This window comes from Antechinus flavipes, chromosome 2 (assembly GCF_016432865.1).
Source record: "Antechinus flavipes isolate AdamAnt ecotype Samford, QLD, Australia chromosome 2, AdamAnt_v2, whole genome shotgun sequence".
Taxonomy (NCBI): domain Eukaryota; kingdom Metazoa; phylum Chordata; class Mammalia; order Dasyuromorphia; family Dasyuridae; genus Antechinus; species Antechinus flavipes.
Window position 1 is genome coordinate 295,238,248 of NC_067399.1, and position 19,955 is coordinate 295,258,202.

Consider the following 19,955-nt stretch of genomic DNA (forward strand, 5'->3'; position numbering starts at 1 on the left):
TAAAATAGCACCTCAGGGCAAGCCTAGAATGGTAAAAATAAACAAGAGTTGGGGCATTACACTGGTTCTTCTAAGACAATTGGAAAAGATAGGAAGAAAGATACCAGGAGGGAGGTTTGGCCCATATGAAGTATAAACACTTCCAGACCAGTTCTGCTGAAACAGGTAGTCCTGGAATTCTACTTCCATTGGGAATGAGTTAAAGAGGAAACAATACATATACATACAACAATACACACACACACACACACACACACACACACACACACACACACACACATCCAGAAGTGTATAAAAGTCTTCTAAATTCAGAAAGAAATAAGAGGATAAGGAATGAAGGAGAAAGGAGAAGATAAGGGAGGGATTTTTAGAGGGAACCCTACTAACATCAGATTTGAGTTAAAGAGAGATCAACATAAACATTTACAAGGGAATAAAAGTCTTCTAAATTTATAAAACAATAAGAAGGTGAGGAAATAGGATAAGGTGTGTATAGAAGAATGTGTGCATTAACAAGACTGAAATGAGGTGTGTAGATTAATGGGAATGATATAAAGAGGGAACAAGACATATTTGGAAGGCTATAAAAATCTAAATTTCAATAGAACAAGAGGGCACAGTGACAGGATGAGGAGAGAGGATAAAGAGAGGAATCATTGAAGGGGGAGTAAATTATGAGATGAGATAGCAATTGCATTTAAGCAGAGGAGTCAGGAGGAATAGGAAATAAGTAATACATTTATTATGTACAAAAAGCATTAATAGTAATCACTGATCTCAGACAAAGTTAAAACTAAAATAGATTTAATCAAAAGAAAAATAGGGAAACTACTATGTTAGCCATATTAATATTGTTTTAGACTTTAAAATAACTAGATGTTGCTGTGGTGTAGGAAATGATGAGTTGGTGCAGTTAGAAAAATATACAAAGATATGGACTTGTAAAAGCAGATATCTTCCACTTTCAGAAAAGCAGAGGACAAACAAGGATAGTATGATCTTACATAGATGTATATGAATGTATATATGTCTATGATTTTAGATATCTGTGTATATGTGTGTATGTCTATAGTCATGTGTGTTATGTGTGTCCATATGTCCGTACTTAAATGTAGCCTTCTTGGGGAGATAGACAGGAGGAAAAGGAAAAAAAAGAATAAAGTATGTCAAAGAGCAAAAAAAATCTATAAGGAAACAAAGAAAAGATGGACAAATCTGAACATAATGTGTAGTATTTATTATAGAGGCGTTCTTGAAAGCCTCATTTTTTTTTTTTTTTGCTTTATATATTGAATCTTCTTTCATGCTCTGCTGTGCACATCACAGTATGTTTTTATTTTCTTTTCCTGTTTTGTCTTTGTTCAAAATTAATTAATTAATTATTTGAAAGGAATAAAAGGCCTTACATGTTTTCACATAGATTTCCTTTCTTCCATTTTGAGTTGTTTTTATGAATTACCTACTCAGAAAGAAATTTAGAGATGTTTGTTTAAAATACTTACTCTCCTCAGAATAAAGAGTATAGTGCCAAAATCAGATCGGACCTTTCTTGATGTCAGCCCATTAAAGACTACTTTGGAGGTTTGTCATTTAATTTAGGATTCATCCCAGACTCCTCATTTTCACACACACTCTTGCCCTCCCTGCCAATCTGTTCTCAAGGCCTGTCAATTTCACCTTTGCAAAACTTCTTGAGTAAGTCCCCTTTGCTTCTTTGACATTATCACCACTCTGGCACTGGCTCTTATCACTTCATGGTTTGGTTTGGTTTTGCTTCTGCATTAGCCTGCTGGTAGGTCTGCCTGCCTCATCTTCCCTCCAAATCATCTTCCATTCAACTATTAAAGAGATTTTCCTAAAATTAATGTCTAATCATATAAACAGCTCTATTCAATAAACGCTAGGGGCTTCCTGCTGTCTCCAGGAACAAACATAAAATGCTCTGTTTGGCATTCAAAGCTCTTCATAACCTAGCCCCTTCTTACCTTTTCAATCTTCTTACACCTTACATCTTGACATATAATCTTCTATTTTAGTGACAGTGACTTCTTGGCTGTTCAATGAACTCCATCTCTTAGCTCTGGGCATTTTCTTTGGCTGTCCTCCCATGTTTGGAAAACTCTCTCCTCCACTCTCAACTACTGACCTTCTAGGCTTCCTTTAATTACCAACTAAAGTCCCAATTTCTATAGGAATCCCTCCTAATTCCAATGCCTTCCCTGTGGTGTTCTCTTCTTTTTTAATAATATATGATCGTTCTCTGTGAGCAGGTTTCCTGGGGAGTTTTCTGGAGGCAGCCTTAGTTTTAGTTCAACATAATAATCACCCCAAATGCAGCCAGGTGTTAAAAATCCAAACGTTTATTTTCTCCTTCCAAGTCTTGTCTCTTTCCTTGGGCCCGGTTAGCTTTCTTAGAGCCCTGTGTCCCTCCTTGGTTCCAAGAGCTCTTGCAGCTTGTCTTTTAGCTCTTCCAGCTTCTGCCTCTAGCTCAACTCTGACTCGTGGCTTCTCAATCTCCCACTGACACTCTCCACTCAATCTTTTCAACTGAACTCTCCTGACTGCTGTTTTTATGCACTTTTAGAGGTATAAACTCAAAGATTGACTCCTCCTCTGAGAGTGGGATTATGAGAGGTGTGAATTTGGATTTCTCATACTGAACCCTGAAATCTCCCAAACGTGTGAACTAATGTGTGAGCTAATGTGTTAACTTAAGTATTGTTTTTATCAATTCCATTGAGTTATTACCTTGTTTCAAGTTCTGGCTTATAACACTTCTCTATGTTAATTATTCCCTATTTATTCTGTATATAGCTTGCTTTGTATATATTTGTTTGCATGTTGTCTCTTCAGGTAGATTATGAGCTTGTTTAGGGTAGAAATCATCTTATGTTGCATTTAGTGCAGTGCCTGGGTCATAGTACCATTTAAATGTTTATCTAGTAATTGATTGATTGGTGAACCATGCCTACCACAATTTGTTTAACCATCCCTATCCAGTTTTGACTTAAAATGGAGTTTCCATCATAGTGAGAGAGATCTCATTATCTGCTAGCATAGTTCATTGCACTTTTGGGAGCTCTGATTAATGGAAAATTTTTCCTTGTATTGTATTCCTTGTAGTGCTGTAAATTCTACCCATTATTTGCTGTTCTGTCACCTATCAGTCCTTAATAATATTCATTAAAATATTTGAAAATAACTATTATGTCCTATATGTCTTTCTTTCTATAGGCAGAACCTCTCCAGTTTTTTAGGTATGTGATCTCAAAGTTCTTAGATAGTCTGACCATCCTCCTCTGTACTTGTTACTTTTCTAGTTTGTTAATATTTTATCTAATTGTGTTACCCAGAATTGAACATAATATTCCAGATGCGATCTGTGTAGTGGAAGGTATAATGGAACTATTACCTCCATCCATCTAGATAGTAGGCCTCTTTTAATGGATTACATTAATTTGAAGGGGTTTTTGGATGATACATTGAACTGTTGACATCATAACATTATAGCCTTTTAAATTCCTTTAATTCCCCCCCCCCATTGTTTAACTAAACCTTTCTCATTTTGAAATTAGGAAGTCAATTTTTCTTAACTAATTATAGGACTTTACATTTATCTTTATGAAATATTTCTTGTTTGATTTGGCTCCATCATCTTACCTGTTGAGAGCTTTTTGATCTTGAATGTCATCTCACATGTTTTCTGTCTCTTTCACTTTGTGTCATTGATAAATCTGATAAGCATGCCATCCATTCTTTTCTCCAAATCTTTATAAAAATGTTAATTAGAATCATACCATCACCCGATCCCTGCAGTACTCCAGTAGAAACTTTCTAAATTGACTTTAACCTATTAATAATAATGTTTTGAGTCTGATTATTTAACTAATTTATAATCAATCTAATTGTGCTATTATCTAGTCTGTGTCTCTCCAATTTACATACAAAAGTATCTTGATATAGAGTTTGTCAGATTTTTTACTGAAGCCTCTTGAATATTCCCTTACTTAGCTGTTTTAGTAAGCTTATCCTTTCTTACCTCCTCTCTAAAAAAAAGACTGAAGTTAATTTGACTAGACCTTTCTTTTATTTTACGTCATTTTTTATTGATTTCTTTTATTTTTACATATCCTTTGTTTACATATTCTTACATTCCTTGTAAGAAAGATTTTAAAGGAAAATGAAAAAAAATTTAGCTGAGCAAAACCAATTAATAGTTCTGTTTAATACTATGTGCAACATTCCATATGCAAAGTTCCCACTTGTGCAAGAAAAAATGTTGCTTCTTTTTCTCAATTTCTCAAATTTTCTCAATTTTCCCTGGTTTGGCTGGGCCATTATAAATTATATATAATTTAGTTTTTTTCATTTACATTATTGTTATTTTTGAATATATTGTCTTCACTGTGCTTATGTCATTCTGTATGCATTGAAAAACATTTTAATACTTCTCTTAATTTTTCATAATCCTTTCTTAGTGTATAATAGTGTTATATTAATTTCATGTACCACAGTTTGATTAGCCAATCTCCATTTAATGGGTGTTCACTTTCTAATCTTTGCTATCACTGAAAGTAATAAATATTTTGGTGTGTGTCAGATATTTACCATGATTTGTTATTGATGAAGCCTTGGAGAGTTTCTGGGATCACCACTTCCTTTTCTAGATGTTTGCTGTTTATTTAGAAATATTACTCATGTAGGCCAGAATTTGTCAGGAATTGAAATAAAATTCCCCAGCCTGTAGTTTGCAAACTCCGTCTTCTTTTCTTTGTATCACTTTCGATGGTAATTGATGGTAACTGTAATAATAATGGTAATCCCTCACTTTTCATATATGACACTTCATATTATTAAATCTGACCTTGAACATTTACTAACTCTGTGACCCTGGACAAATCACTTAGTTTCCTCATCTGTAAAATGAGCTGGAAAAGAAATTGCCAAACCACTCCAGTAACTTTGCCAAGAAAACCCCAAATCTGGTCATGAAAAATTGCCCACAATTGAAAAATAGACAGAACTGTATTTGTGTAGCTGATTTTAATTTTTAAATTTAAATTTAAATTTATCTCCATTAAATCTGCTATGACATAGCAGATAGGAAGCCGGATCTGCAGCCAGTCACAAAAGTAACAACAATGAACGTGTATTAATGCTGTGTATCTGAAACCATGTTAAGCAAGACAAAAATTATAAAAAGACAAAAATGAAACATTCTCATTCCTCAAAGAGCTTATGTTCTAAAGGAAGATGTGGGTTCGCATCTTACCTCTGACTTTAATTAGCTTTTTGACTATTGGGCAAGTCATTTGAGAGTCATCAAAATGATATTCGTATAATGTGGAAAATTGTTTTTTTTTTTTTTTGCTTGATTCTGCATAGTTGTTATGAGTATTTTGTTTTGTTTTGTTACAGTTTAGCCAAACTGCTTTTCTCTGGTCATAATATTCCATTTTCTATCTATATGCCTCTGCATGGGGCTATCCCCCAAGCATGAAATCCCCACTTCCACTTCTCCAAATCCCTTTCTTCCATCAAGACTCAACTCAAACACTATCTCTTTCACAAGGTCTTTGATATTACCATAGTTATTATTGCTCTCTGTCTAAAATGTCTTGTAATATAACTTTGTATTTTGATTTACTTATGTACATGTTGTTTTGTCCCAATAATATGGAAGCTCTTGAAGGGTAGGGACTGTTCTGTTTTTATTCTAATACCTAGCAAAATGCTTTGCTTGTTCAGTGGTGTAATGAACTTAACCTCAACAATAGCTGAATATTTCTCAAAGACTATAAAATATAGACAGGTTGCTTTGGTGAGAGTTCCAAGGAAGTCTCAGGTCCTTGACTTATGATATAAATTTGATCTTGTTAAATTCTTTCTAGTCTGTTAAAAATCTTTTTAAATCCTGAAGCCAGTCTACAACATTGTAACTATTAACCCAGATATTAGTGTCATTTCAAACAAACTTCTACAGAAAATTTTGTGCTTATATAAATATTCATTATTGAGGTCTAAATTACTAATAGTACAATATAAATGCAGCACAGAGATTTTTGTTTTGTGTCACTGATTGATTTTACAATTCCTCTTTTCTCCTTAAAAGGATACTATATAGCATATATTTCTTTAAAAATTAAAGTGAATTAAATTATTTTAATTCTGATTAATTTTTTTATTTTTATTTCATTATATCTTTTTATCATTTTAATTGTATTTTATTATATCATTACTGCAGCCAAAGTAAATTATGCTTAATTCTTACTGATAGCTTTGTATGAGCCACTAACAAAAAGGAACCAAAATGAAAGTTATGCAATAAATCAAATTAGTGTTCCCTAAGTAGAATGATTGCTTGGTTATATGAGGTTGTTGATAATAATGAAGTTTAATTTTTAATTCTGATAATTTTTTTGACAATATTTGAGACAAGTGTAATTAATAATGTCACAAAACCAGTGGTTGGCAGCACTAATTTAGGAAAATTATTCTTACTGTATTCATCCTAATGAGACTTAGATTTTAAGGCAAGTAAAGTCTCCTGCAAATCTCTCAACTTCTTCCTGAATAAGTATGGATAAGAGTTGTTCAAGATGGAAGAAGGGAAATGCTTCTGAAGAAATACATGACTTGTAATGAAGGAAGCTAAGGGCTTCTAGAAAAAATTAATAGTCAACTAGTCATTGGTGGTACTATGTACGGAAGTGGTGTTAGACAAGGAAAATTTCGCAAATAGAAAACTGTTCTAGCTTCTTTTTTTTTTTATTCCGGAGTTTTAGAAGCAAATATACTTGGAATGGTTCAACCTGATCATTAGGCAAAAGTATAAACAGATGTCAGTGGCTCTTGGCTGGTACACAGTGGTTTTTACAGTTCTTATTACTTTGAAAGAAGCATTTGTTTTTCCTTTTTTGTTTCAGATGGTAGAAATGGTGTGTCTCCATGTGATCAGCTTGATGGAAGCACTGCAAGAATGCAATTCAACCATTTTTGTCAAGGTATGGAAATCATAATGGTTTTTTGGGAGAACTTCCCTCAGACTTCAGGATCTAGGGCTCATAAATATACTTTTTGAGTGAGACACTTAAAAAAAACAGCTTCAGGAGCCACAGCTGGAGAATACATATTTCTATTAAATATATGAGAAAACATGAAAAAAATTACCTCACTAAGTATTTCAAACAAATATAACTTGAAAGTTGCTAATTAAAGATATGATTGTGGGAGAAATTTGTCTTAATAGTGGTGCCATAATTTAGTAAATTGGATAGTACATTTTTACTCTTCCCAAAGCTATAGGCATTTAACTCATTGTCACTCTCTGGATGATCCTTTGAGGTCAATGTAATATGATTGTAAACTTTGTTCAAGAAAGTATCCTGGAGATTATGTAAGCAAATTTAATAGTTATTGATTACCCAGGATCATTCCCCAGATAACTAGTGATATGGAAAAGTCAAAGAATTGGAGAAAACTTATTGATAACTGAACTTGAGAAAGACTATATTAATCCATTTGTATCCTCAATAGTGTAACTATTTTTCATTTTTTTGATTCTGTTCTTTAGAAAAAGAATAAGAGCCGAATTTCCTAGTGCTGTGCTAAGGCCCTAGATGGGATAAGTCCTAGACTCATTTAATTGATATGGGGAATTCCTCAGGCAAGGAAACTTCTCTCTATCAATATAAGTTAGCACCTTCCTGAAACTTAAGAGCCTTAGAGAATTACCTAGAGTATTGACAATGACTTATTTAGGGTCACAAAGTCAATATTTTTCAGGCTTGAACTCAATTTCTCTGGTTTCCTACCTACTGTTTCGCATTGCCTCTTTTTATCTTAAAAAGGCTTATGGGGGTAAGGAAGTACAATTAGACTAACATCTGAACATTTTATAGTATTGGTACTAATGATCATTCATAATATCATCAATGTGCTGGGTAATTGTCTTGTATAACCCAGTTCATCTTGCTAATAGGAGGGACCATCCAGTGAAATGCTTTTCTTTGAACAAAAAAACAAGTCTTCAACTGTTGGAGAATAATATAATATAATCATCAAATGATCATATCATAGAATTGGTTAGAAAAGTGGTCTTATAGGTCAGATAATTCAATATACCTATTTTCTACACATGAGAAAATTGAAGTCTGGAGAAATTAAGTAGCTTGACCAAAGTCAAACAGGTAGAGCACAGGTCACACAGATGTGGAAAAGCCAGGAATAGAACTCAATTCCTTTAATTCTAAGAATATTGCTTTTATTTTAGCTAAAATAACCTCTGTTTTTCAATTTTCCAAGGAAGGAAAAAAAAAAAAACATCACCACCCAAATCACTCTATATTATATCATTACTGCAGCCAAAGTAAATTATGCTTAATTCTTACTGATAGCTTTGTATGAGCCACTAACAAAAAGGAACCAAAATGAAAGTTATACAATAAATCAAATTAGTATTCTCTAAGTAGAATGATTGCTTAGTTATATGAGGCTGTCAATAATAATGAAGTTTAACTTGAAGCTTTCAGTCATATAATTGGTAAATTATAAATCTAAATGTCTTTGGAGAGTACAATTAAGAATCAGGTAATCATATGTTAAACTAGTTGGGAAAAGTAAGACCCCTCAAACAACAATAGCCTATCACAAACAATCAAATTACTGGCTCAGAAAAGCAACATTTTTTTCTTTGATGGGACCTGAAGATGTGATGGCTCTTAGTGTTTCCAGCTAATACCATTCTTCCTGAATTCTGAGTAAAGACCTTTGCCAAAGAAACTTTCTACATTGTAGTTTGCTAGCTCTTTATTTATTTATTTAAATAACTTTTTATTGATAGAACCCATGCCAGGGTAATTTTTTTACAGCATTATCCCTTGTACTCACTTCTGTTCCGATTTTTCCCCTCCTTCCCTCCACCCCCTCCCCCAGATGGCAAGCAGTCCTTTACATGTTGAATAGGTTACAGTATATCCTAGATACAATATATGTGTGCAGAACCGAACAGTTTTCTTGTTGCACAGGGAGAATTGGATTCAGAAGGTAAAAATAACCCGGGAAGAAAAACCAAAATGCAAGCAGTTTATATTCATTTCCCAATGTTCTTTTTTTGGGTGTCGCTGCTTCTGTCCTTCCTTGATCAATTGAAACTGAATTAGCTCTCTTTATCGAAGAGATCCACTTCCATCAGAATATATCCTCAAACAGTATCATTGTTGAGGTATATAATGATCTCCTGGTTCTGCTCATTTCACTTAGCATCAGTTCATGTAAGTCTCGCCAGTCCTCTCTGTATTCATCCTGCTGGTCATTCCTTACAGAACAATAATATTCCATAATGTTCATATACCACAATTTACTCAACCATTCTCCAATTGATGGGCATCCATTCATTTTCCAGTTTGCTAGCTCTTTAAAAGGATAGCTGACATTTTAGCCCAAATGTCAGCCACTAATTCTGTTCCCCAAAGAATGCAAAGACTTTCCTATGAGAAAAGGAAACACCTAGGAAAACACTCTGATATGCACTCATAGGCCAAGTCTGGAGTTAGACATCCCTAGAAATATCCTAAGTGTAGGATTCTTTAATTTTTGATGTGTATCATGGATTTCACTGGCAGTCTAGTGAAGCCTATGGACTCCTTTACAGAATAATGTTTTTAAATTGAATGCTAAATTTGAGTTAGAGATTAGTAAAATAACAGTGTAATTTTTTTCTCTGTATGAGTTCATAGATAACCTGAAATTTGTATTCTGGTCCCTTAGACAAGCCATAGATCTGAGTGAAGAACCTTTACCATAGTAATGTTAACTTTTTCAGGTTGTGTTTCTTACTTATTCCCATAACTCCCAGATAAAAGAGATCCATGTGAGTTTCCCCAGAACTGATATTTTTCTGGATTATTCTCAAACAATGATTTCTTATGGATTGTTATATCCTATAGAATCAGAACCCACAGGGAGCCATCCAAATTTACACAAAAGATAAGTAAAGACCTGGACCTTGATATAACTATAAATATGGATATTATAAGTCCCTTGACCTGATTCCAACATGATATTTCTGAACAGCATCCTGATGTAAATTAATATGTTCTCCTAATCTAATAATCACTCACTATATGGTTACCCACAATTACTACTCATAAACTCTAATTAGAGATATTTAACTCCAGGCTGCAGACTGCTGGTTAGAATTTCCTTTTCTTCTGAATATTTGTTTCCTTCTACAGAGGTGTGTGTGTGTGTGTGTGTGTGTGTGTGTGTGTGTGTGCGTGTGTGTGTGTCAGCATTGGATAGCCCAGCCACCATTTGAATCTATTTACCTGAATTATTGACACCATATTAAGTGAGTAAATTCCTAAAACTGCTATGGGAAGTCAGTCCCAATAGTTTATCTTTGCTTCTCTTTGGTATTTGGTAAAATGAAAGAATCTCAGAGCTTAAAAGACTTCAGAGGCCATCAAGATACCCTGGAGTAGCTTATTTTGTGATTTAAAATGTTTAGGCAAGGATTAGGATCAGATAATTTGTGGCAAAGACTTCTAAAGGCACTGACTCTTAATGTCGGAATAGGATTGTAAGTCTAATAATACGAATAAGTTACAGGAATCATTTTCAGAAGATAAAACTTCACCCAGTGATACTTCTTCCCTAAAAACTATAATTATGTTATATCCAATGTGTTGGCCAAGATCACTATGTTTATTAAGAAATTAGTAAATTGGACATAGTGTTAATAAGGTTTTAAAACATGTATACATGCCAATTAACTATGAACAAAAGAATAAGCAGAAATAAAAATAATCACTTTCATAGACTTAACAATGCAATTTTGGTGTGTTATTCTCCAAAGAGGGCAGTAACTTGGAGTGAGGTAAACAAACTGTTGGTTTGAGAATTAAAGGATTAATATGTATACTTCTATCTACAAACTTTTCTAGACTTTACTGAGAATTTCTATTCAGACTTTTTTGAAACTGTGCCTCAGACTCAAAAGATCACAATTATAACTTGTCTTCTGATAGCTCAGATGAGCTATGTCATATTCTACTACATTGTTGAATTGAACTTTCCTAGTGCTCTGAGGGAGCAGAGCCATTGAAGAGAGTAGAAACTGCTGGTATTACATCAGGCATGAGAGACACTATTCCTACACTATAAAGTATAACCTGCCAAAAGACAGCAAGCTGTAAAAGAAATCATATATCGCAATAGATGTTTAAGCTTTAGTATATAGAGCCCTTGACTTTTAAAGCATCAGTTGGCCCCTAGCTTGTACTAGTCATCTTTATGCATACACAGACTGTACAAAGTCCTTACTTACCTGTTTTGATTCTATTTTACCTTCCATATAATATAGATAGGAAATAGAAGTCTATCTTTTTCTGACAGTGTGGAATTCTAGCTGCTGTTCATGAACCTTTCCTTAACAATCAAGAGCTAATACAATCATGACTATACCTGAAGAATCATTTCTGAAGATTCTAGGGAGGAAGATTCTATTTAAGGAAGTGAAGGTATTTTTAAAATATACACTAACTTTCCCCTCATTGAGTGGCTTTCAAGAGATAATCAGTCACTTGCTGTAAAGTGTATATTCCAAGCAATCATGGGGTGCTTATTAACCTCCAAATGCCACCAGCTCAGCAGGGCCTGGACTCAAAAAGACATTTTTCTGATTATGGGCAATGCCTCAGCATGTGCCCTCATCCTTGCAAAGTTAGAAGGATTAATGATGCCCTGCTTTCACTCACTGTAATTGCATCTGATGTGGCCAAGTAGTACAATAATAGCAAACATCTTTGTTTCTTCCTCACAGCTTATACCTATGTGGCTGCCAATGATTCAGTCAAACTTGAAGGTAAGTTATTCCAGGGGCTACTTTAGGGCAAGTTTTTAGTTTGAACCTGGGTCCCTCATGAATCCATCATAAAGACCATAGGTATTTTTAATACAAGAATTGTCATGCTTACACATGGTCATTGCAAATTGCCTTATAGTTCTACTGTCTCTTTCCAAGTAAGTATGGGAGCATAGAATTTAGAATTAGAAAGGATCTTACAAATTTAGTCCAATTCTTTCATGTTATATATAGAGAGATTAAGGCCCAGATTTATGTGTCTTGTCCAGGCTTACATCAGGGCTGGGATTCAAACCCAGGATATTGACTCCAAACCTTTGTCTACTATAATTTTTTTTTCAAAGCACTATTTGTGTTTGGTTATCATAATACATCAAGCATCTATGATTTTGTTGATGTGGGAACATACCTCTTTCTAAATGCAGATCCTACCCCATCTGAGGAGAAGGCAGAGAGTTTAAGCCCAGCTAAGTGTGAGAGGTAATTGAGTCCAGATCATCCTCATTACAGGTCTTACATTCTATCTACCATAGTATGCTTCTTCTACATTATAATAACAATACTTCCAATTTATAAATTATTTACAAAAAGCAATACAACTACCCCTTGAAGTTGATATTATCCTCTACTTTATAGATTGGAAAACTGAGACCCTGAAAGGTTAAATGATGTGACTAAAGTCACAGAACCACTAAATAGCATTCAGGATTCAAACCCAGGAGTGTTTTTTCCACTAGGCTATCTTACCTGGATTGTTATGTCATTTTATCCTTTGAACATATTACTGCAAAATGTACAAGGATTTTATAGATCTCATGTTTCAGATGGGGTATCCCGCACAATTGCATGTTAAAAGTGTCAGGTCCAGAACAGGGAAGTCCTGTGTTCTATCTTCCTAGCCATGTAGAATCATTATTAGAAAGTGGTACCACGGAAGGATTGCTAGCTATATTTGAGATCAGAGAATCTGGGTTTGAATCCCAACTCTGCCAATTACTACCCATGTTACTTCAGGGTAAGTCACTGAATTTAATTGAACCTCATTTCCCTCATCTGTAAAAAGGATTGTGGTAGGAGGATTAAATGATTTTCAGGTCCCTTCCAATCTTAACCTGTATTTCTATAGCATTTATCAGATACCATTCTGCACTTCAAAGAAAATTATGTAGGGACTATTCCTGCTGCAGTAGCTTAAAAGCTAGTTAAGAGAATTCTCAGAGACATGTAAGGTATTTAGACATCAGAATTTCAGCAATAAGCTTCCAATTGAAAGTCAAAGGAACTATTTCTAAGGACCTATCTCACTGATTATACATTCTGAATGCAGATTTATATTGAGGATCAAGATGAAGTAGTTTGATATCTTCAGCTAATCCTAGTTGCTGATTAGCTACAGAAGTATAACCATTTTAAAAGAGCATACTAGGGTGACTTGATCCAAATTCTGTACAAATAAATGTCCTAACTCCCTATCATCAGTCTTCTAGGCAGGGGAGAAATTTTTGAACGATATTTATTAACTTATGTAATATCAGAGATATGAGGCTCATCAGAAATCATTAGGTACAATTCCTTCATTTGATATATAGGAAATCTGGACCTAGAGAGAACTGACTTGTCCAAGATCACATAATTAATAGGTAGCCAAAACTCAGATATTAGAATTATACAAATGACCTTAAACTTTAGACATTTTTTAACCCTTTGTTCTACCAGCGTCCCTTCCATTTTACAGATAAAGAAACTGAAGGCCTGGGAAATGAAGTAATTTTCTCAAAGACACAGAACTAATAAGTGGCAGAATCAGACCTCCTAATTCCCAATGTGGTACTCTTTCCATCCCACTACCCGGCTCCTAGGGAAGGTTTGTCTTATGAGGGGCAAACATGTTTTACTTCTACTAAACATAGATGTTTGGTCTTGGCAGAGGTACAGAGAAGTTAGTCACCAGATGCATCTACAAGTTTGGCAGCAGGAATTAAGTTTCCATTTTGCCTTAGCTCTTGTCACTTGCCTGACAGTGGTGGTATTAGTAGGAATTCAGGAGGCATCCTTTCTTGTGTCCATTCTTAAGGACAGAAAGAACAGAGAGATAGCACTGGGGGAGGAGATCAGCTAGATCAACTGGGGCAAATTGTAAGTTGCAGGTATGCACTGGTATTCTCTTTTCCATGTCAAATCATGACAGAGAATAACAGATCCAAGAGCTATATGCAGTCTCCCTCTGATTTCTGAACTATGGTAACAGCTTTGCTGTGGCCATGGATAGCATGCTGTGAATTGGTGTAACAGTCGACAGAGACAGATTTTAGCTTGACAAAAGGCAAAATCAATCTCTTACCAATTAGAACTCTCTCAGAGTGGAAGGGGCTGACTTGGGACGTGGTACATTCCCATCACATTAAGTGGATCCTAGATGATGACTTAGCAGGGGTGCTAGGAGAAACTTCCTGTTCAGGACTGAGTCCCTGCCAACTCTGAGCCTTGGTGACTCTGCCGATCTATGATTCTGAATCTCTTATGTTTCCACAGCATTTATCAGCTGGACTACAACTACGACTTCAAGCAATTCAGAACAATGTGAACCACCACAGCCTAAGGATGCTGCAGGGCTCAGGACAGACAAGCACGAGCTCATCCGCACTCCGGAAGTGGCTCCAGTGCACCCAGTTCAAAATGGCCCAGGTGGAAATCCAATCCTCAGAAGCTGCCTCCCAGTTCTACCCTCTATGAACAGGGCGTGTTGCTTCTAGCGTGAACACTCTGGTTCAGCAATAACGGGATTCCAGACAAATACTAGGATCCACGCAGGTTTGAGAAGGCATTGGGGACCTCTGCACCCCCTCTGTAGTTTAGATACAGACATGCGGAGCCTGCCGATGGCCGTGTCGAAGCCTTCCTGCTTCACCTGTTTCTGACGTCTCCTTGGGCTAGCCGATTAAGTGTTTCCTTACATTCTTTTTTAAGAACCAAATCATTTCTCTTTAACTGACTTCTATTTTTTTTAAGAAGAAAAAAAAATAGACTGGTGGGCACTCACAGAAAAGTTGTATAAGTCCCCCTGTTGCTATTTTTGATGACAGAGAATAAATAGGGTTTTTGAAGCCTTTTAGTGTTTTTTCTTAAAACCGACTCTTGGCAATGCAATAAAACTCCTCACCGTGCGCCGGTGACACCCTACGGAGGCTTGGGGTCATGATCATGGGAAAAAGCGGCAGCTTGCAAGGAGCATTACAAAGTGCACTTAGAAATTAGGGGGTTTAACTGTGCCAATTCTTCCTCCCTTTCTTTTTTTCCTTTCTTTCCCTTTTTATAATATCGTTTTCCAAAACTGTCCAGTATGGTGGCTTATTTTTAAAACAATTGCAACAAACAACAAAAACTAGATTTTTTGACTCCTTAGTTTGAGGCTGTACTTTCTTCTTGTAAGCTTTAGGATAACCCTTTTAGTTTTATGAATAAGAAATTTTATTCTTTTCGTAATACTTGTATACAATTCCATTGGGATAAAAAACAAACTGTAGATTGCATACCAACCTAATGGAATCCTAGCACTGGCACGTAACACTGCATATGGAATTACATTCCTAAAGCTGAATTTTAATAGTGCAAGAGCACTGAGATGCGATGGCACTTATGATCAGCATTTGACTGTGCATTCACAAATGGTACTTCTCTTCTTTTATTCCTGTAATGCACTGACAAAAAGAAGAATTAATACACGTTTAAGCTGTATATTAACATGCTATTAAATGCATATTCTTTATTATCTTTGAGAGCCTGAGGGTTTTCTTTTTAAAAAACTAATTTATAGGTCAAAAGGGATGAATATTCCTTAGGGATATTATAGAGGGGATTCCTGCTTCAAGCAGTGTTTGGACTATATACCTTCTGAGGTCAAAAAACCAACAAATATTACTAAAGCTCCTACTCTATGAGAAGGTCCATAGGATAAAACAAAAATAAAGTGAAGCAAGGGCCAGAGGAAAGAACAAGTGGCAGGACAAATATAAGGTGAGTATAGGGAAGCTATTATAACAATGGTCAGTAGTGTTAGTAGTAACAGAGACCTCAGTGAGGATATTAGCCATGTCAATAGAATTAAATAGGTTTGAGAGATGTTTCTGTGACAATTGATAGGATCAGAAAAGGATGGTCTAATGTGTTCTCAGAGGACCTGTGTTCCATTCTCTGTTACTTGCTTGTCACTTGTAACCTTGAACAGAGCACTTAATATCTCTAAACTTCTGTTTCCTTCTCTAGAATGAAAGGTTTAAATTGAATGACTTCTAAGGGTCTGAGTAGATCTAAATCTATAATTCTATGATTTCATGAAGGGATTTTGTTATTTGACTATGGGGGTAGGGTAAATCAAGGTAGTGGAAAACTCAAAGATAAGTCTGAGATTATAATCCTATTTAACTAAGAGAACAATGGCGCCAGAAAAAGGGTAGATTTTGAGGGGCTACTATAATGTATTTAGTTTTGCTCTTATTTAGTTTGAGATGTTAATAATCTAGGTGAATATGACCAACAAGTAGTGGGGGATGTAAGATTGGAGTTCAGAAGTAAAAGCAGGACCAGATAGATAGATTTGGGAATCATTTACAAGAAATGATTATTGAAACCATGAGGATGGAAGAGATCAGCGGGAGAGAGACAGAGAAAGAGACAGAGAGGTAGACCAAAAAATACATAGAGAAAAAAGGGCCCACTACAGATACTTGGAGGACATCGAGGGATAGATTGATACATCCCTTTCAACTCTGAGGTTCTATGTAAGCTCCTTGAGGGCAAATATAATAATAATTCTTAGTAATAATAGTAGCCCCTTGGGTGCCTAGTATAGTTTTGTACATGATTAGATACTTAATTTTTTAATGGGATAGAGTTGAACTGATTCCTATGAATGGGCTGGGTCTTGATGAAAATTCTTGAATTACATATTTTTCAATTTTCCTAGAGCAATTTGTAACACAAAATCTCAGAACTGTGAGGCTAACTCAGAGAACATCTAGTCCAACCTTAACCTGAACAGGAATCCCTTCTACCACATTACAAGTAATCAGGCATTCAATTCAGTTCTTATAATGAACTTACTACTTCCTGAGGCAGCCCATTCTATTCTGGGATAGCTTTTACAGTTAGGAAGCTTTTCCTTTATTCTTAAAAAAAATGCTATTTTTTATCATACATGTTTCCATGCCATCATTCTTCATGAGACTGAGATTATAGATCATAGATGAAGAGCTGGAAAAGACTTTAGAGAGTTATTTTATTCAATCCCCTCACTTTATAGGTGAGAACCCAACTTCTTAAACTGTGGTTTAAGATCCCCAAAAGGGACTCATAACTGAATGTGGAAGTCATGAAATTATGATTCATGATTAGTAAATATTTTATTTTATACCTGTTTTATATACTTATATAACCAGGGTTGCATAAAAATTTCTTGCATGAAAAGAGGTTGCAAATGGGAAGTTCTAGATGAGAAGAAATTAAACTACTTGCCCAAGGTCACACAGAAAGTTACAGGAACAGGATTTGAAACTAGTTCAAACTCTGATTCCAAGTCCAGTCCTAGTATGTGAGAACAAAGGAATAAATAACCTTTCATTTTTTAAATTCCCAGTGCCTAGCATAGTACACAGTAGGTAATTATATTAATAATTAATTGATATTTGCTAAACTATTGAATTTTAAACTTTCTAACAGCCATTACAACCAAAATTGCTTGCGACAAGGAGCAGATTATACTTGGTTATTTTGTTGGAAACAAGAATGAATTTGGAATATATACTCCAAGCAGGATACCCCCACAACCTACAGGGCCTGAGATAATTCATTGCTTCATTAATTATTTAAGAGGTTCCACTTTTCTTGTAGGGGGTCAAATGTTTTAATACTTTATAGAGATGAGTAATACCTCCAGTGCTAAGAATGTTGACTCGAGTCCTAACAATTAAAACTCTCCAAAAATAGAATGAGCTGCCTGGAGGGGATGGGAGGAGGGAGGAATTTGATTTTTTCACCCCTAATGGTCTGCAAGCAGTGATCAAAAGGTCAGTTTTGGGGAATGGTGTACAGGAAATTTTTGCATTTGGTAGAGGATTTGGACTAGCCTTGTGATTTGGAGCAAATTCAGGTCTTTGAGCAAAAATTCCTCAACTGTAAAATGGAGATACTAACATGGGTCCTACCTACCTCACAGGGTTGTTGTGAGGACTAAATGATGTTGTAGAAAAATTCTTGGTCAGATACTGTATAACTTGAACCAGATCAGGGATTCTTAACCTTTGGTCCTTGAACTTGGTATGTATTTTTTAAAAGTATTTTGACAATTGTATTTCAATATAATTGGTTTCCTTTGTAATCCTATATATTTTATTTTATTTTATTTTGCATTTAAAAACAATATCCTGAGGAGTCCATAGGTGTCAGACAACTGCCAAAGGAAATCTATGATGCAAAAAAGATTAAGAACCTCTGTACTATATTGATTGTGAAGTCCATTGCTACTCAAATTCTGTGATTTTATGATGACCTCCTAAGTCCCTTTCAGCTCCAAAGTTTTGATTCTAAAGATAAAGAGGCAGACATGTACTACTCTAAAGTTTCCTGAGAGCTATGTTGTGTTTTTAGAGTAGAAAAGTTATTCATCATTCTTAATGTGTTAGCTGATATATATTTAACTTGAAGAAAATAATATGATAGATCAATTAAGCAAAAGATAATTTCTGAACTCCCATTAGGCACCTACTCCAATCCCAAATGATGGATATGACTTCAGAAAGATTTGAAGTAAAAAATTCAGTTCAAATCCCAGCTTTAGCAATCTATGAAGCTATAATGTTTGACTAGGTGAAATTGATCGTTCATAGCGTCATAGGATTTTGAGGGGGAAGAGACCTTTTTGATCTAGTCTAATCTTCATTTAGAAGAAGAAAGAAAAGGTCAACAGAGGTCAAGTGTTTTGTACATAGTCATAAGGAGCAACAGCCTGCATTTGAACCAGGTAATCTGACAGCATAGCAAGTGCTCTTTGCCTATTGCAGTAAACACAAGAAACTGAGTGATTCTGTTCTAAGCATGAGTCCAGGAAGGAAGAAGGAAATCTCTCCACTAAATATTAGAATTAGGAGGGTCTCCATTAAAGATCTCCTAATCTAATTTCATTTTAAAAATTGAGAATCATATGGGAGAGACATTTTCCCAAGATTTTACAGTGTGCAAAGAAGTGGCAGAAATAAGATTCAAACCCAAGATATGTTTCTCTAAGTTTGAGATTCTTTCTGTGTGTCAGAGTTGGACATTAGCATCCTTCTGGAGTCCTAGAATTGATCTTATCCAGATAGGACAGCTCCAAATCATCCTTGCACAGAAGTTCTAAAAGTCCCATTAGTCTATTAGACATGCACCTGTTTTAGGCAAGCAAGTGGTAAAATGCCAATGGTATATATATGGTGTCAAGTTCATATAGAAACTAGAACCACCAAATGCACGCATAAAGATCTGTGTGAAAAGTCTATTGACTTAGAAAAACACATATTAGCTATGTTCTATTGTATTTTTATTTATTTTGTTAAACAATTCCTATTATTTAAGGCTTCTGTTCTCCCAAGTGTTTGACACCTCTGACGTAATGGATGAAACCTGGACTTGGAACTAGGGAAACTTTTGCTGCAGTTTTGCTTCATACAGTTATTGATGAGTCATCCTCAGCAAATCAAATCATTTATTCTCTCCAAATTTGTTTCCTCACCAGTAAAATTTGGGCAATAATAGCACCTACCTCACAGGGTTGTTGTGAAGATCAAATAAGATAGCATAAGTCATAGTAAGACAACACGTATCATTTCCTACACTCCAGGCACTGTGCTATAACGGGCTTTGACAAACCTTGAAGGATAAATGCTTACCATTATAACCCATGTCTATGTCTCTCCTTAACCTTTCTAGCTATGTTATTTGCGTCAATAATCATAATAGCTCATGTTTATGGAGCAATTTGTCATGATAAAGCATGGTGTCATAGCTATAATATTGGATCTGGAGTTCAGAAACCTGGGTTCAAATTCTGCCTCTGACA

At 35.2% G+C, this 19,955-nt stretch overlaps 1 protein-coding gene across 1 annotated transcript in view; it reads left to right on the forward strand.

Moving 5' to 3' along the window:
* UNC79 (unc-79 homolog, NALCN channel complex subunit) overlaps positions 1-18,246 on the forward strand; it is a 325,074-nt gene extending 306,828 nt beyond the window's left edge. The window contains exons 50-52 of the mRNA XM_051977373.1: positions 6,927-7,004; positions 11,825-11,866; positions 14,399-18,246. Of these exons, the coding sequence (XP_051833333.1) occupies positions 6,927-7,004; positions 11,825-11,866; positions 14,399-14,599 (321 nt within the window). The 3' untranslated portion in view covers positions 14,600-18,246. The remainder of the gene's footprint in view (positions 1-6,926; positions 7,005-11,824; positions 11,867-14,398) is intronic.
* Positions 18,247-19,955: the final 1,709 nt, after the last annotated feature.